Raw genomic sequence first — 17002 nt, 5'->3', positions numbered from 1 at the left:
GAGAACAAACACTCTTGAGAAACCTTTTTGGAGATGAATGATAACAAAATCATTGCTGTGGAAATTGTATTTACAACAACTTTTTCTTGCTTGAACCCTTTCAAGAAAAACCCTAGCCTCAAGAGCCCAAAATTCACCCAACAAATGAACATGAACATGTTGGATGATAGAATGAGGGTATTTACTTAACCCATTTTTTCCTTGTCTTTTCTTAAAGTGAGTGGATTCCACCTTATAAAGAGGGAGCCCAACAATTAATCTTCCCCTCTTGACTTAAATGCTTCTACAATATTCAAACTCCTTTTTCAATAGGGCTTTGGTCATCATGTCCGACTCATTATTGTCGATGTGAGTTTTCTCAAGTTGCACTTCATTTTCTTCAAGAATATTCTGAATCTAGTGATGCCTCACATTAATGTCTTTAGATTTGGAATGAAAGCTTAGATTTCACACAGGTGAATGACACTCTGACTATCACAATAAAGTTTAACCCTTTCTTGTTTCATACCAAGTTCATTAAAAAACCTCTTCGTCCACTATATATCCTTAGAAGACTCTGTGACAACTATATATTCATTTTCTGTAGTTGAAAAACCTACACTTTTGCAACTTTAACATTGCTCCCCCAACAAAAGTGAACAAAAAAGTCATGATGTAGACTTTCTGAATTTAATGTGACCTGCTATACCAACATCTATAAACCTTTCAAGCATAGGTTTACCACCACTAAAACACAAACATACCTTAGAGGTGCCTTTCAGATACTTGAGATCCACTTCATTGCTAGCCAATGCTCTTTTCCTAGATTGGCAATAAATTTACTAACCACACCAATTGCATGTGCTATGTCTAGTCTAGTACAAACCATTGCATACATAAGACTTCCTATACAATTGGATTAACAATAAATCTCCTATTTCTTTTTTCATTCTTTGGGCTTTGATTACTATATAACTTGAAATGACTTGCCAATGGAGTACTAACTAGTTTTGCCTTGTCAATACAAAATATCTCAAGCACATTTTCTACGTAACTTTCTTGTGACAACCATAATTTCTTGGATTTCTTATCATGTGAGATTTTATACTCAAGATTTGTTGAGCTAGACCTAAGTCCTTCATGGAGAAAGAATTGCTTAACTTCTTTAACATATCAATTTTTGTACTATCTTGCCCAACAAGCAACATGTCATCAACATAAATCAGAAGAATGATAAACTCATCACTAGAAAAATACTAAGTGAACATACAATGATGTGAATCTATTTTACCATACCCATGTTCCATTATAAATTATTCAAATTTCTGTTCTTCCTTAGTTTGCAAACCATGTGTCTTTTCCTTTGACTACAAATCCTTCCAATTGTTTCATATAGATGTTTTCTCTAAATCACCATAGAGAAAAGTTGTCTTGACATCTAATTGTTCAACCTCCAAATCCATGTTTGTAGGCAAACCCAATGCCATACGTATTGATGACATTTTTAGCACTAGAGAGAAATTTTCATCAAAATCAACACCATCTTTCTATTCAAATCCATTCACAATCAATCTTGCCTTATACCTTGATTATGAGCTCTTATCTTCATGCTTCAACCTATACACCCACTTGTTCTTGAGTACATTTTTACCTTTACCAATCATAGGTATTGATTCTTATGTAATGAATCAATTTCCTCTTGCATAGCCACGAACCATTCTTTCTTGTGCTCACTTTCTTGAGCTTCATAATAGCTCTTGGGTTCACTTGCATCTGAAAGCATTATATGCTCATTTGATGGGTATCTTCTCAATGGTTGGCATTCCCTAGTTGATCTTCTTAGTTCGACTAGTGGCTCTTGAAGGGGCTGCTCCCCATGTTTATCATCACTGCTGGCATCTTCATTAGGAGCATTATCATCATTTTTCGAGTTCACATCTTATTGTTGCGCATCTCCCCCATTATTTCTATGCACCAAGGGAGGAGAAATTGGATCCAAGTTCATAAGTTCACCATCATTTGCTTGAGGCATTTCAATTTTCTCAAAGTTTTCAATTGTTTGGTATTTAGGAAAGACCACATCTATACTTTTGATTATCTTCTTTCCAATTGGATCTCATAACTTGTAACCAAACTTTTCATCTGCATAACCTAAGAAAATACATTGCTCGGTTTTGTCATTAAGCTTGGAATGCTCATCCTTGGGTATATGTACAAAAGCCTTACAACCAAATAACCAAAATGATGAGCATTCCAAGGGAACTACATGAGACAAATTAATCAAGTACACAATTGTATGCATAGTTTATTCCCAATAGCATCTTGACAACTTTGCTTGTGACAGTATGCATCTAATTCTCTCTAAAATGGTGTAGTTCTTTTCTCAGTTACACCATTTTGTTGTGGGGTCTTAGGGATTAACTGTTCATGCTGAATTCTACGGTTTTCACAATAATTTTGAAATGGACTTTCATACTCACCACCATTGTTAGTACGAATACACTTAAGAGGTTTACCTGTTTTTCTTTCAACTATAGTATTTAAAACTTTAAAGACATCAAGCGCTTGATCTTTAGATTTCAAAGCATAAGCCCATGCTTTTCTACTAATATTGTCTATAAAAGTAACAAGGTAAGATGCACCACTAAGAGATTTAACTTTCATAAGCCTATAAACATCAGAATGAATTAATTTTTATAATAAATTTTCTTTTATGAGGAGAACTTTGAAATGAGACTCTATTTTGTTTACCAACTAAGCTATGAATGCATGTAATAAAATGCATACCTTTTTATTCTGTTTAACAATTTTTTTCTTAGCAAGAATTTGCATTCATTTTTCGCTCATATGGCCCAATTGTCTTTGCCATAATTCTGTGAAAACTTCCTTCTCTATAGTGTTTACATCACCTTTGCACGCGCGTCCCTGTGTACGATAAAGAGTGCAATACCTCTTGCCTTTTTCTACCACTAAAGACCCCTTGGATAGTCTCCATTTTTTATTGCCAAATTGGTTATTAAAACTTTCTTCATATAACTTTCTAGCTAAAATCAAATTTAGGTAGAGGTCTAAAACATGTCTGACATCCTTGAGAACTAATTTGCAATCTACATCAGTCTCAAGATAAATATCACCCATCTCTATAATTCTGGAAGTTCCACTATTTCCCATTCTCACAATATCAAAATCACTTGTACTACAAGAGATAAAATATTCCTTGTGAGGGGTATCATGATAGAAAGCACCTGCATTAATAATCCAATCTGTGTCATGATATGATAAATTAATGCAAGACTCTTTACAACCTGTGAGAACAATGATATCTCCAATTTTAACTGTAGTGGTGTATTTTTCTTCATTCTTTTCATTTTTTTTCCTTTCTTATTGTCTCTCTTGAGTTTCCGACACTCACTCCTGTAATGACCTTGTTTCTTGCAATGAAAGCATGTAATATTTTTCCTTGTTTTGGATTTGCCTCTAGACAAGTGTTGTCAACGGTCCATGTCTAGTTCGGAACAGGGTAGAATTGTTCTAAATCGATTGTTAAAACCAATAGTACCATAACTGAACCAAACCTGGTCGGTTCTCTTATTTCAAAACTGGTACCGAACCATTTAGTAATCGGGACAATCGGATCTAACCCGATTGGACCCGATTAAACAAAAAAAAACTAGTAATACTTCAAAGACCTATATTTTTTTATAAGAAAAAATATTTTATTCAATAACCTATTATTAGAAAACTTGATAAATAAGAAAATGAAAAGGGTTTTATGTTCTAAACCTGCCTAAAATTACAATGTTAAATATGTAAAATACTTATATTACATGTAAATAACAAAATATATAAAATATAATAGGTATATATAATCGGTTTGGGGCAGCCAAAATCGGTCCCAAACTGATAATAATTGGGACAGAAAAATTAAAATTAGAATCGATCCATCGGAATGGTTCATAGGACCAAAAACCATTATAAACTGTTTGGGTCTGTTGGGTAGACCTGACCCATTGATAGACCTACTCTAAACTTGTCACGACTATGTAAACCTTTGATTTGGCTTCTACCTCAGCTTTGTATAAGAAGAGCATATGGCTTTGGGTCCAATGATTTTCTTCTAATTTCCTCATTGAGAAAATATCTTCTTATCATAATTGTTGTTATTACTCTATCAGGTATAAAGTTACTGAGAGATACTACAAGTGTCTCTCAACTTTTCGGTAATGAGCTAAGTAATAATAGAGCTTGAAGCTCATCATCCAACACCAACTTCATTGAAGCTAATTGGTTTACAATGCCTTGTATTTGATTCAAGTGCTTGGTAATGGTGGTGCCTTCCTTGTACTTCAAATTTACAAGCTTCCTAATTAAGAAAGCCTTATTGTCGAAGGTTTTCTTCTCATATAATTCTTCTAACTTGTTCCAAAGTGAAATAATTGAGGTTTCATTTGCTACAAGAAGATAAACATTGCCATACAACCATTGTCTAATAAAAGCAACTACTTTTAAGTTAAGGAGTTTCCTGTTCTCGTTGGACATATCTTATGGCTTGCCATTATCACCTCTCATAGGTGCATACAAGTATTTAGACAGCAATAAATCATTCATTTTTGGTTTCTAGAGAAACAAATTCCTTTCACTTAAAATTTTTTTTCTAACCGAACTCCTTTCATGATTTACATAAGAACCAAGAGCTTTGATAGTAGTTTGTTAGGTCCTGAAAACACAATCCTATTGCTTGTAGTTGATTATTTCACGTAGAGATTTCTTAATAGTTGACTACTATTAGTATAATGTTCCTAGTGGTTGACTACTTGACAAAAAGATTTATTAGTAGTCAACTACCGCTTCAATCGAACACAAAATAACAACAACAATAAGTTAAAAAATAATAGAAAAACATCAAAGCAACAACAGATCAACACACAACACCAATTTTTAATGTGTAAAACCTCTCCGATGTGAAGAGGAAAATCCACGGGGCACTAACCTAGAAAAATTTTCCACTATAATAACAATAATGAGATTACAATGTATTCCTCTCTAGCAATAACTAGAGGATGATATCATAAACAGAAACCCTCCTAGCTCAGCTCAAATCCTCACTAAAAATGGTGGTTTACAACAGTAAAACAAGAATAATCTTTTCACCTAATAAATGAGAGAATAAATACTCTTAAAAAACCTTCTTGGAGATGAATGATAGCACAAACCTTGTTGTGGATATGGCCTTCACAATAGCTTCTTTTTGCTAGAACCCTTCTAAAAAATGCCTTAGCCTCAAGAGCCCAAAAGTCACCATACGAATGAGTGTGTTGGATGATAGAATGGGAGTATTTCCTTATCCCCTTCTTTCCTTGTCTTTTCTTAAGGTGAGTGGGCCCTGACTCATAAGGAGGGAACCCAACACATACGACCATCCAATGCTCGGCTTATGTTGATGTATTGACACTACTTGCCTTTCTCATTTAAAATAAGAAAGGATTTATCTCGTAAAAGCATAAAAAAATGAATTGCAGCATTTGGGAATTTTTCTTTTCCCATGATCCATTAACAAATATTTTAATATATGACTGGTCAATCCATTTTGTATGGTATGAATTGCTATTCACTATTATCTTAGGGGGTGTGTTACAATATGAATGTTTTTTTTTCACTTGTTTTTGGAATCACCACATAAAAGGAAAAAAACAAATTGGTTTTGTTTCAAAAAATAGTACATACTTTTGGAACCAACAAAATATTGGTTTTTAAAATAAAGACAATTTTTAGTATAGAAATTATATGATTTATGGAACATGAAGTTGAATAAACAGATGAAAACATGTTTTTGAAAGAAAATTCAAGAACATGTTCTTAGTTTCAGTTATAAAAACAGGAAACAAACATACAACCAAGAACATGTTTTTTGTGTTTTCATTTTGAGAGAATTTGTTTTCAAACCAGATGTTTTGATTTGTTTTTGGAACCAAGAATAAGAAAAACAATTTATGTTGTAGAACGCCTCCTTAGCATATCCGTTTGTACTGGTTGGAGTGGTTGGGAGAAATGAGTATTCTCTCCTGATTATCTATACTTAGTTTGGACTTTGCCTTATAGTATTACACACACAATATAGAGGAGTGAGGTGGGGCTAGAGAAGGGTGCACATAAGACCCCTTGATCATGGAGCAGTCTAGATCTCTTACCCACAACAACCCTATCTATAGGACACCATGGCCATACATCAGGAACATCTCTCCTTGAATGACAACATAGAAACCAACTGAGCGGTTCAAAGCTCGCAAGTCCGAACTCGACTACAAGCTAAGTTTTGATTCAGTACATTTTGAGCAAATGGCTGCACATTTTGGAGGGATATCTCATTTTTTCTTGTTACGTACTCCATCTTGCATAGCATGGATTTTCCTGTGTGAACAATAATTATGTAGTATGTAGATGCTTCTAAGAAATGCTAAGTGGATATCAATGCCAAAAGTATTTTATTTCCAATTCTACAGAAACGCTAATGTAGCAATTTTTTTGGTAAGAAAAAGGAGAAAGAGAGAAACAAACAAAAGAGAAATAAACAAAAGGAAATCACCTTTAGCAGCAATAGCATGAGAAGCCAACGGTGATGTAGCAAATTGGTGGATTCAAATATCTTCTGGTCTTTCTTTCACTGGTTAAACAGTCTGAATTTTGATTAAGAACAGTTTGAGGCCTGTTTATATCATCCTGCTGAGTGGTGTTGATAGTCATGAATCACGAAGTGATGTAAATGATGATATATACTAGCAATTGGACATGGATTCTACCAAAGCCAAATCTAATTCATCATGCCTATGGCTTTTGTTGGATTTGTCCGACTGTTAGTGAATAGTGATGATCTACCTTTTCTTTTACCTGTGAAACTACAGATTTTAGGAGTGGGATACAAGTAGCAACTTGAGTGTAAGATTGAAGAAAAGAAAGAAAAGAAGATATCAGATTAGGATGTAGCAATTGACTGTTAGTGAATCACCTTGTTTGGAGTATTTTGTCAACCTTCAAAAAACATACAACAGGAACATCTCTTACAAGAATTGTAACAAAATATCTTTGCAATACAATAAAATCAAACTGTGCCTCCATCATCAAAATTTATTTCCAAATTCTGTGTTATCTCTCTCAGTTCATCTAATTCCTTCTGAATATTATTTATTCTATTGTGAATATATGATGAGAAGTTGTTTCTTGCCAGGTCCCCAGGATAAGTCTTCATCAAAGATTTCACTCCTCTCTGTTTTGGCACCACTTTTACCTTGGGACACTCTTTAACAGTCAATGATTCAAGCGAAGTAGGCAATGCCTCCCTTGGAAGGGATTCAAGATCTGAACAATGTTCAATCCTCAAGTTTTGCAAGCACATAAGATACTTGAGGTCTGGAAGATGCCTAAGTTTGGGACAAGAAATCACATCAAGTTCACGTAGGATAGGGAATTCACCCTGCTCAAAATCATCCCATTTCTCCAACTTACTCATGCCTTCAAACTCTAGTTTCTCCAGTGACAAAAATCCCTTTACAGAATCCCCTCGGTAGAACTCATAGCCCACATGTTTCACTTCTTCTAAACTACTTATCTTGAGAAACCTGAGGTGAGGTAACTGGCCTAGTGGTGGGAGGAATTGACACTTTCTACAGCATTTCAAGGAAATAGATATAAGATTCGAGTATAATGGATTGCCCAACCAAGAAGGGAACAACAAACCATCATATGATACTATTTCTAATTCCTTGAGGTTCTCGTGTGGTCGAAGGCCTTCCAAGACATCCTCAAGTCCATATTGTTTTGATTCCCCATTCCATTGCAGTATCAATTTGTTCAGATGTTGCTTGTTCTGTAGCATGGCCTCTTCAGCCTCTTCAAGCGAATGCACATTCTCGAGCTGAAAAATACCAAGTTCTCCCCGAAGCTCAGTCAGTTTCTTTAGCTCTCCAACACGATATCCCGTCTCCCTACTAGCAAAGAAAAATGGTAACGTTTGAAGGCAAGTTAGTTCCCCAATTTTTTCTGGCATCTTAGTCAACTTATGAGAATAAGATGTATCTATTTGTAAATGTCGTAAGTTAACTGGACTGTTTACATGAATTGAAAACTTGCACAGGCTATAGCAACGAAGGAGTCTCAGTGTTTGGAGCTCATGAAAATCTCCATCCAGCCATCCAATGCTACTCTCAGAAAGGTCAAGATAACATAAAAACCTCAATCCTCCAGTTGCAAATGTAAATTTTCTATCCAACTTGGTGTGACTCAGGTCCAACACACGCAAGTATAGATAATTTGGGGACAGCTTGTCTGGGAAGTAAGCACCCTGATTGCCTCTCAGAAATAGCAAACTACGTAAGCCACTACACGATAAACCTAAGGCATCAAAAGTACTATCAGAAAAATGGTCACAAAGCAAAGACAAGTGCCTTGTGTTTTCAGACAAACTACTAAAGTCTTCCTTCAACATAATGCGGTCATTCTCCCAAAGGGACAGAACCAGGTCATGGATACGGGCATTCATTTTGTACCTTGTATCACTACAGGGAATTTCTTCGAATAACTGAAAGCCATCAGTTTGAGCTTCACATTCATCTTTAACTTTTACTTTCAGGAAGGACCTTGAAAGTAGGTAATCAAAGTAGCTAGAACCTATGTCTTCCATCCTTCTCCCCCTTTCAGGCAAAACATAACCCTGTGCCATCCATTGCTGGACCAATTTATCCTTCTCAAAAGGGTAATCCTTGGGAAATACAGAGCAATAAGCAATACATTGCTGAAGATGCAAGGGAAGATGGTGGTAAGTCTCATTCCATGAATCCTCCCGTTTGCCATCCAATAATCTATACAACCTCCCATAATCAGTCTTCAAAGTTTGCACATTCCAACTGTTTGAAACAACCTCAAAGCGCTCATTAGTAGTTAAGAGAACCTTGCTTCCTGGAGCTCCAACAATTAAAACAGACTGTAAAGCTTCCCATACAGAGTAATTATCTTCACATATATTGGCTAGCACAAGAAAATATTTCTTGCTATGTAGAAGGTCCTGGATATTCATTTGAGACTGACGAGCAGACTGCAAAATACACCTTGTAACGTTTGTGAGGTCACAAATCTGATGCATGAAAACCCAAGCACTAAGATCAAAATGTGCCTTCACCCTTTCATGGTTGTAGGCCAACCAGGCAAGGTAAGTGTTCTCACTGCCAAGTATTCTGATTATACCCAAATTCCCTTTGTTGGCACTGGATTTGGGGTTTTCATTCGGCAATAACCATTCTGCAATTATACCCAAATTCCCTTTGTTAGCACTGGACTCGGAGTTCTCATTTGACAATAACCATTCCACAATCTTATCCCTCTCATGCATCAACTTGAAAGTATGGCATCCATCAAAACGGCATCTCTCCAATATCTCTCTCAATTCACCTAATGCTTCAGTAATCTTATCCATTAGGTAGTAATAGGATGATAAGAACTTGTCTATTAAAAGGTCCATAGGATCAATTTTCTGAAAGTGTTTCTCGCATGCGATTAGTGTGTTGAGTAAGTCATCTACACTGTACATAAGGCTCCTAAAATGGTTCCCAAGCAAAAGACAAACGGTGAAATTCTCTCTGAGCTCCTCTCTGGTCTCATCAACAAATTCCTGGACTTCCAAGAACTTCTTTTGCAGATCTTTAAGTTGCAGCAGGTTAACACCTGGCAATGATCCTTGCTCTTTCATTCCTATAGCAGAGGCAAGCTTAGACCCTACTACTTGCATAATGGCTTCAATGGTCTCCATCCCTTTCCCACTTTCTAAACAATTGAAATTATCCAACAACTGAAGATTGGGAAGATTTGAGAATCTTTTGAGCAAAAGATCTAATGCCTTGAATCTTGGGAATATTAATCTGCAAATTACACACCAAAAAGAAAAAGAACTAAGCAATATATCAAGCAGGTAATTTTAAGCGCAAAAAAGTATAAACCCTGATAAGAGATTAATGTGGGTCCAATATGCAATCTCTTGGGCATTTAAGAAAAATCCATACAGAAAAGAGAAATACATGTGGCTTAAAGAAAACTGGAAATTAAAATAATAAGTTTTTCAGCTTACGCATTAAGATGGTCAAAACAAAAGAGAAGGAAATAGCTCAATGAAAAGTAGAAAAAAAAAAAGAAAATATTCCAGCGTACACTAATGAATGATCAACAACTAAAGCTGGATTTGAGAGTCTTTTGAACGGAGGATCCAACCCCTGAATCTTTGGTATATTTGAGAAGGCAAAACCTAGCAGCCTGCAGTTTACACCCGAAAAATAGCATAAATTAAGCAATATATTATAACCTCTAACAGAAAACACTCAATCAGACATAAAGCAATGTATTATAAGTTCCAAATGAAAAGAAAAATCAAAAGATTTGAGAGAGGCTTATGATTGATTGCTTTGAAATGGTAAAACCTAACAACCTTCAAATTCACAACCCAAAAAGGGGAGAAAACCCTTTTCTGCAATGACAATGTATATGTAATCAAGACACTTCATCTTGAGAAGACCGGTGATGGTTGCAGAGAGAGGGGGGGGGGGGTCTGCAACACTCATACATTACGCAAGGGTAATTGCAAGAGCACTGTTTCAATTAAGAATCGACTGGTAAAAGAGTGCATAGTCTTTCTCTCAGCATCTATTGCAAGGATTGAACATACAGACAATAATGGAAACCATGAAAAAGAAGAGAAAGAAACAAATATGAAACCCTGAAATGAAAGCAAAATATAAACAAATACGGGTGTAATTGAAGAAATCTTACCAGGGGATGAGTTTGGCGCCTGAAGATAAGGCTAATAAAGGAGAAGAAATTTCCTTTGGTTCTCAATAAGATTTTCTTGTTGAAATTTATACTCATCACGCAGCCTGATACGTTCAGTTGGGATCAAATTTCTCTGCCCATTCGATACTCCTTGGTGTTACCGTGTCAGAATACAGAATAATAAACTTTTGATTCTGGAAACAAGAACAAAAATAACAACTCAAGGAACAGTCTAACAGACTCCTGCTTACTACACTAGTCCACTTGATAACATGATTCCAATTAATAACAGACATGACGCGAGCAGAATAACTACCCGCGGACCTCTCATGCTTTACAGTTTACATTTACGGCTGTCAATGGGTCTGACCCTATGGAACCGGACCGATTATTATATGTCAGAACCGGGTCCACCTTGTCCCAAACCAATTTGGACCCAACCTGACCCCTATATATGACGGGATCTGCTCCTCACAAATGGGCGCCTCACAGCCACATCCACCATGCATTGGAAACATCTCCCATGAATAATAACCAATAGGTACGGAAGATGTTCCCAATACATGATAGGATGTGCGTGTGAGGCGCCAGGTGTGAGTAACATATCCGATCTCCCTATATATATACATCAATACAGTTATTATTGTTTTTTATCAGTTTCTTTTTTAGCAGGGTTTTCGTTACATTTTAGGTTTTTATTACATTTTTTAGCAAGGGTATTATTAGCATATATATCAAAATCGGGTCCATCGGGTTGAACCTGACTATCCCAAGAATTGATCGGTTCGATTCTGAGTCCAAAATTACAAACCTTATAGGGTCTAGGTCGGTTTCAGATCCACAAGTTCTCATATCGGTTCTGGGACTGGTTCTACCTGGTTCCGACCCAGAACCGACCCATTGATAGCCCTATTTACACTAGATCAACACATGAATAGGACCCAGACCCATGCTAGGATCCTGATTTCTGGTACGAAAGTGTCATGCTTCGGGTCCAGAAGAATAGATTAATAGGGCTGTCAATGAGTCGGGTCTATTAGATAGAACCAAACCGATTATGTCGGTTTTGGTTTATGTGATTTTGTCCGGATTAATGATTGGATGGATTTTGTGAACTGCGCTCCTTACACCAACCTCACGACGACATCCTACTGTTTATTGGAAATATCTCTGGTGAAAAATAACAAACAACCTGTTGTGCAGCTATCCTGTTGTGTATTGGGAATATCTCCCATGAAAAATACCAAACAAGAATGGGAGATGTTCCTGTTGTGTGGTTGGAATATGTTGTGAGGGTGGCGTGAAGAGCGCTCCGTGAGGAGCAGATTCGGACTCTGATTATGTCAGTTTTGGTTGTGATTTTTTTTTCGATTAATAATTAGGTCAGAACCAATTTTTACGTATTTTTAACCAATTCAGACCCAAATTAGTTTAGTTAGTTAATAATATATAAAGGTTTCTTGATTTTCTTGTTATTTTGTCAGATTTTATGTTAAAAGGGTAAATTTCATAGATATGTTCTAAGACCATTTTGGTTAAAATAATTTATTATTTTAATGTAACTTTTATTAAGGTTACATTATCAAAAACTAATGTTTAAAGAATAGGTAATTATCCATATAAAGTATAATGAGGTCAGACTTGATTGTCACGATTTTAGTAATCAATTTGGGATTGGTACACGATACACCATACCCAATCCATTAACAACTCTAAGATCAAGTTGGAAGTAGGGATCACAATTTTCCTCGTAAAACCCGGGGCCCTACCTAGAATGAGTAGGTTTTCCTTAATCATAAATGGGGATGGGAAAAATATTTTTGCCTCAAACTGGGGACGGGGCGGGGACGAGGCTTGTATATAATTCTCAGAACCCAAATGACATACTAATAAAATATTCCTAGGTTTAGTATTAATTTCTAAAATACCTCTAAGTTATCCCAAATTTTTAAAACCTTAGGATCTCATAATTTCATTTTTTTTATAATACTCCCAAATTGCCATAATCCAATTTCTAAGGCTCCGTTTGGTTTGTGGGAAGATTTGGATGGATGGGATGGATTGGGATGAGAAAGTGTGAAATTTTTAGAACCCAATGACATACTAGTAAAATATTCCTAGGTTTAGTATTAATTTCTAAAATACCTCTAAGTTGTCCCAAATTTTTAAAACCTTAGGATCTCATAATTTCATTTTTTTATAATACTCCCAAATTGCCATAATCCAATTCCTAAGGCTCCGTTTGGTTTGTTGGAAGATTTGGATGGGTTGGGATGGGCTGTGATGAAGGAAGATAACTTGAGCTTCGGAGCACTCTCATCGGGTTCCTCCTCGGAGACTACTCGCTTTCTTCCCCATTTCAGGCACCTTTTGCTCTAGTCAGAGGCAAGAACGTTGACAGCTAGGATTGACCGGATTGCGCTCCATCAGGTTGGGATGAGAAAGTGTGAAATTTTCACTTTCCATTAATTGTGCAAGGGAAAATGGTGGGAAAATTACTTTTCCCATGTTTGTTTTGTGGGAAAATCATCAGAGTTGAACTAATTATTTTGCAACCTTCTATGTTTTTTTCTCTTAATTTGTAAAAATATCAATTTGTTGGAACGGTGAGAAACTTGGGTTGGATAAATTTTAACACAACCTGACATGACCTTGTTAAGATTTTTCGTAGGTTGGATCTAGCATGTTGGGCTTCAAGCAAGGTAAAAGATTGAGCCAAGCTCTAGTTGGGCTTCAAGCATGTTGGGGTGAAAGCTCATCTGAGCTCTGGTTGGGATTCAAGCAAGGTGAAGTTTCAGTTGAACTTTGGTTTGGGGTTAAGGTTTCAGTTAGCCTGAGCCACTTGTTATATGCACCCATCCAACTTAATTTATATGTAATTAACAAATCAGGAAAAGTGGGAAGCCTCTTAATTAGGAGTTTTATTAAACAATCCTATGAAAATCGAATTCCAAATTCAAAGCTCTCTAAGTAATAAGAATTTGATGGACAATAGATATTTTTATATGCATTAACCATGCACAACATAGAACAAGATTGGCTATGGTTACAATCAACTTAGAAGTTTGAGGCTCAATTGCTTCAAAAATACATCCCGAAACCTACTAAGAAGAGTACATCATCTTTCTTATTACTTAGAGTTTGTTGAATTCAAGAAATCAACATATAGTCCATGAGTTTGTTGCAAGTTTGTCATAGATTTCTACTACATTTGCAGCCTCCATTGATCTCTAGTGTCAAGTCTTCCTGTAACATAAGAAACATAGCAAACATATAAAGAGGTGATTATATTGCCATTAATTATCAAAATATCAAGAGATAGTTATGCTTGAATTCAGTAGGGGTGGCAACGAGCCGAGTTTTTCACGAGCTGCTCGAGTTCAGCTCGTGAAAAGCTTGGCTCGGCTCGGTTTCAGCCGAGCTCGAGCTTGAGCTCGAACCTAATTCAGTGGCTCGATTATTAAACGAGCCAAGCTCGAGCCTACTAGAGCTCGACTTGTGAAGCTCGCGAGCCGGCTCGAAAATATATATATATATATATATATATATATATTATTAAATTTTTAAATATAAAATAAAAAAATTATATATAATTTTTATTTTTATAAAATATTTTTTTCTAAATATTTTTATAATAAAATATTTATAAAATATATAATAAAATATTTTTATAAAATATAAAACGAGTCGAGCCAAGCCGAGCTCGAGCCTGGTACTATTCGGCTCAGCTCGGCTCGAATCCACCCCTAGAATTCAGTTTTTAAAGTTCCTTTGAAAGTCAAATACTGGTAAAATAAACCATATAATTATGTAATAACAAGAGTCACATAGCATCAATGGTATCTTTTCCCAATATTACCATGAATTTTTAAAAGAATTAACTTATATTTTCTTTATAAATGGGGTGCAATGTAACTTGACTACAATCTATCACCTTGGAAGGTTACCTAGTGGATCTAGATTTCATGGTTAGGTTTATTCTGTCGAACTTGTGTATTGACTAGAACTATTGGTTCTGATATTTGTTTATCTGGTGGATCTAATTTGTTATTTGACACTGAATATAGTATTGGGTGTATGTAAATGAGTTAAAACTCTTTTTATTTGGTAGAGGGTTGAGGGTTTGGGTGAATGGCTGCAAAGGTGTTATTTTGCTGCATTGTAAATCTTTGCTATGTGGAGTTCTTTTGCTCATCTGAAGTGCATTAGAGTTTTGAATTCCACAATGGAAATATGTTTTTTAGAGGACCATATTTTGAGTTCAACATAGAAAAACAAACACCAAATTTTATTTTGTTCTTGGGAAAAAGGATAGTATTTCTATAAGATGTTTTAGTCTGTTTTCCAAACTAGTTAAACTTTATGGAATGTAGCCCGCCCCCCTTCCCCCATGGCTTAATCTACTACTAGATTTGAGATAGATTAAACAAGAAACTTACAGTTTGGTAAATGATGGCTCTTCTTATTGGTACCCTATCACCAAATGGTCTTGAGTCTCTCCTTTGGCCATTAAGGAAGTGGCTTCTAGCAGTTGGCTCACTATTTAAATGAGACTAGGAGATCTTGACAATCATGACTGTTCAAATTAGATGGGTTCCTAGAAGGTTGGATTCAAATAGAAATAAATCTAGGGTAGATAGGGTTATATACACACACATAAACCTAGGCATAAACATACACTATGATTTAACTAGAATTGAATAGGCTAAAAACCAAGTTCATTTTGATAATTAAATGATCCCTGTTTACAGGACTCAATAACCTGTTACAGTGTAGTGAGATTGTACTAAGCAAACTAACCTAAATTTTACCCTTTTCCACGGGGGCTTTAATGCAACAAAAGGCAAAGAAAACCCCAAAGCGAAATTAATTCACATGCTAAGCTGATCGTTGAAGGCCAATTTGGAAGAATTGAATGCAAAATTATGTTAATTTCTCAAATTATATGAAAATGCAAAATTATATGAAACTTAATGTGACCTTATTCGATTAAGAAGCAATTCCTTACTATTTCTTATTCCTACTCATATTGTTCTTGTTCAAACCTTAACTAGTTTCTCTTTCTTTTTTGATCAGCATAAAGAGGGGTAAATGGCAACTAAGCAACATCACTATTTGCTACAATTAACATGAGTAGTTTCTCTTGAAACTATTTCAGCCATGTTGAGAGTTCAACAAGACCTTTCTTCAAATATTGACTCTCTGGGTTGTCCAGGAGTGAAGGCTTCATTCCACATCAGTTCCATATTTGGCTTTTATCAAATTATGTTAATTACTGATTTTTTTTTTTTTAATTTTAAATATAAAGTTGGACAGGGGAGTGCTTGGACATGGACCATGAAAAGAGAAACACATGAAGCTTTGGCAACTATACTTTCCTCTATAAGTCTTGTGTTGTTTAATGTCCTCTCTAAACAGCTCATTTCGCATAGGATATAACTGAAGCTTAAGCCAAGGAGCATTCCAAGACAACTAAAGTAGTAGAAGCAGTAACCTCTCCATTCTTCGCAAAGAAAAACAAATTAAGAACACCAACATGGCCTCAGATGTTGGTTGGGTACTTAGCGAGACAACTCTTTACTTCATTATGCTTTTCAGACAAAAAAAAATTGCTTAAATAAATGGATAAACATAGACAACAATCTCTTTGGTTGTCATTGCTTATAACAAATGTAATGGGATCATCCTCTTTGGTTGGAGAAAGACATAAAGAAAAGCATAGCCAAGTTGTGCGCCACAAACCCAAAAAAGAAAAGCAATTATTGGGGAAACAAGCCAACAAATGAAAGGACTTAAACTATTTTGTAGAACACAATAAAAGAAAAGAATCTAAAACATAAAAGTTGTGGCAATCAGTAATTTACAGTGAACTACCTATAAGGAGATAAGCAAAAAAAATGAATGAAAGAGAAAAAAGAAATCCATCTTATATAGGGGTATTCACTGGTCAAGTTGGGTCGGTTTTAGTGATTGTGTTCAATCTACCCGATTGGCCAGGTTGCATATTCACCAAACCGAAAACTGACTCAAATTTGAAGGATCGATTTGGATTGGTTTTTCGGTTTAGTTAGTCGGTTTGCTTGAGGGATGGCTAGATACTTCATTTCTCAAACCATCAGTCAATAAAGGACAAATGAGCTTATGCCTTTGGAGCGGCATAAAGCCTTAGAGAGTAGAATGACGAACATTACAACTTGCAAGAGAAAAAATTGGGTCA

The 17002-nt window shown here is 35.7% G+C and overlaps 1 protein-coding gene across 1 annotated transcript; it reads right to left on the bottom strand.

Moving 5' to 3' along the window:
- Nucleotides 1-6981: 6981 nt before the first annotated feature.
- LOC104605412 (putative disease resistance protein RGA3) lies at nucleotides 6982-11038 on the bottom strand. Its single transcript, XM_010270168.3, has 3 exons — nucleotides 10786-11038; nucleotides 10171-10272; nucleotides 6982-9884 (listed from the first exon to the last, which is right to left on the bottom strand). Exon 3 carries the CDS (start codon nucleotides 9773-9775, stop codon nucleotides 7076-7078), a length of 2700 nt encoding a protein of 899 aa, XP_010268470.1. The 5' UTR covers nucleotides 9776-9884; nucleotides 10171-10272; nucleotides 10786-11038; the 3' UTR covers nucleotides 6982-7075.
- Between the last annotated feature and the right edge of the window lie 5964 nt (nucleotides 11039-17002).

Source organism: Nelumbo nucifera, chromosome 8, assembly GCF_055504915.1.
Source record: "Nelumbo nucifera cultivar China Antique chromosome 8, China Antique-T2T, whole genome shotgun sequence".
Taxonomy (NCBI): Eukaryota; Viridiplantae; Streptophyta; class Magnoliopsida; order Proteales; family Nelumbonaceae; genus Nelumbo; species Nelumbo nucifera.
Note: the sequence above shows the minus strand (reverse complement) of the source record. Positions and strands in the feature narration are given on the sequence as shown.

Excerpts from the sequence above, each read along its gene's own strand:
- LOC104605412 (XM_010270168.3), bottom strand. The coding sequence starts at position 9,775 with ATGGAGACCATTGAAGCCATTATGCAAGTAGTAGGGTCTAAGCTTGCC.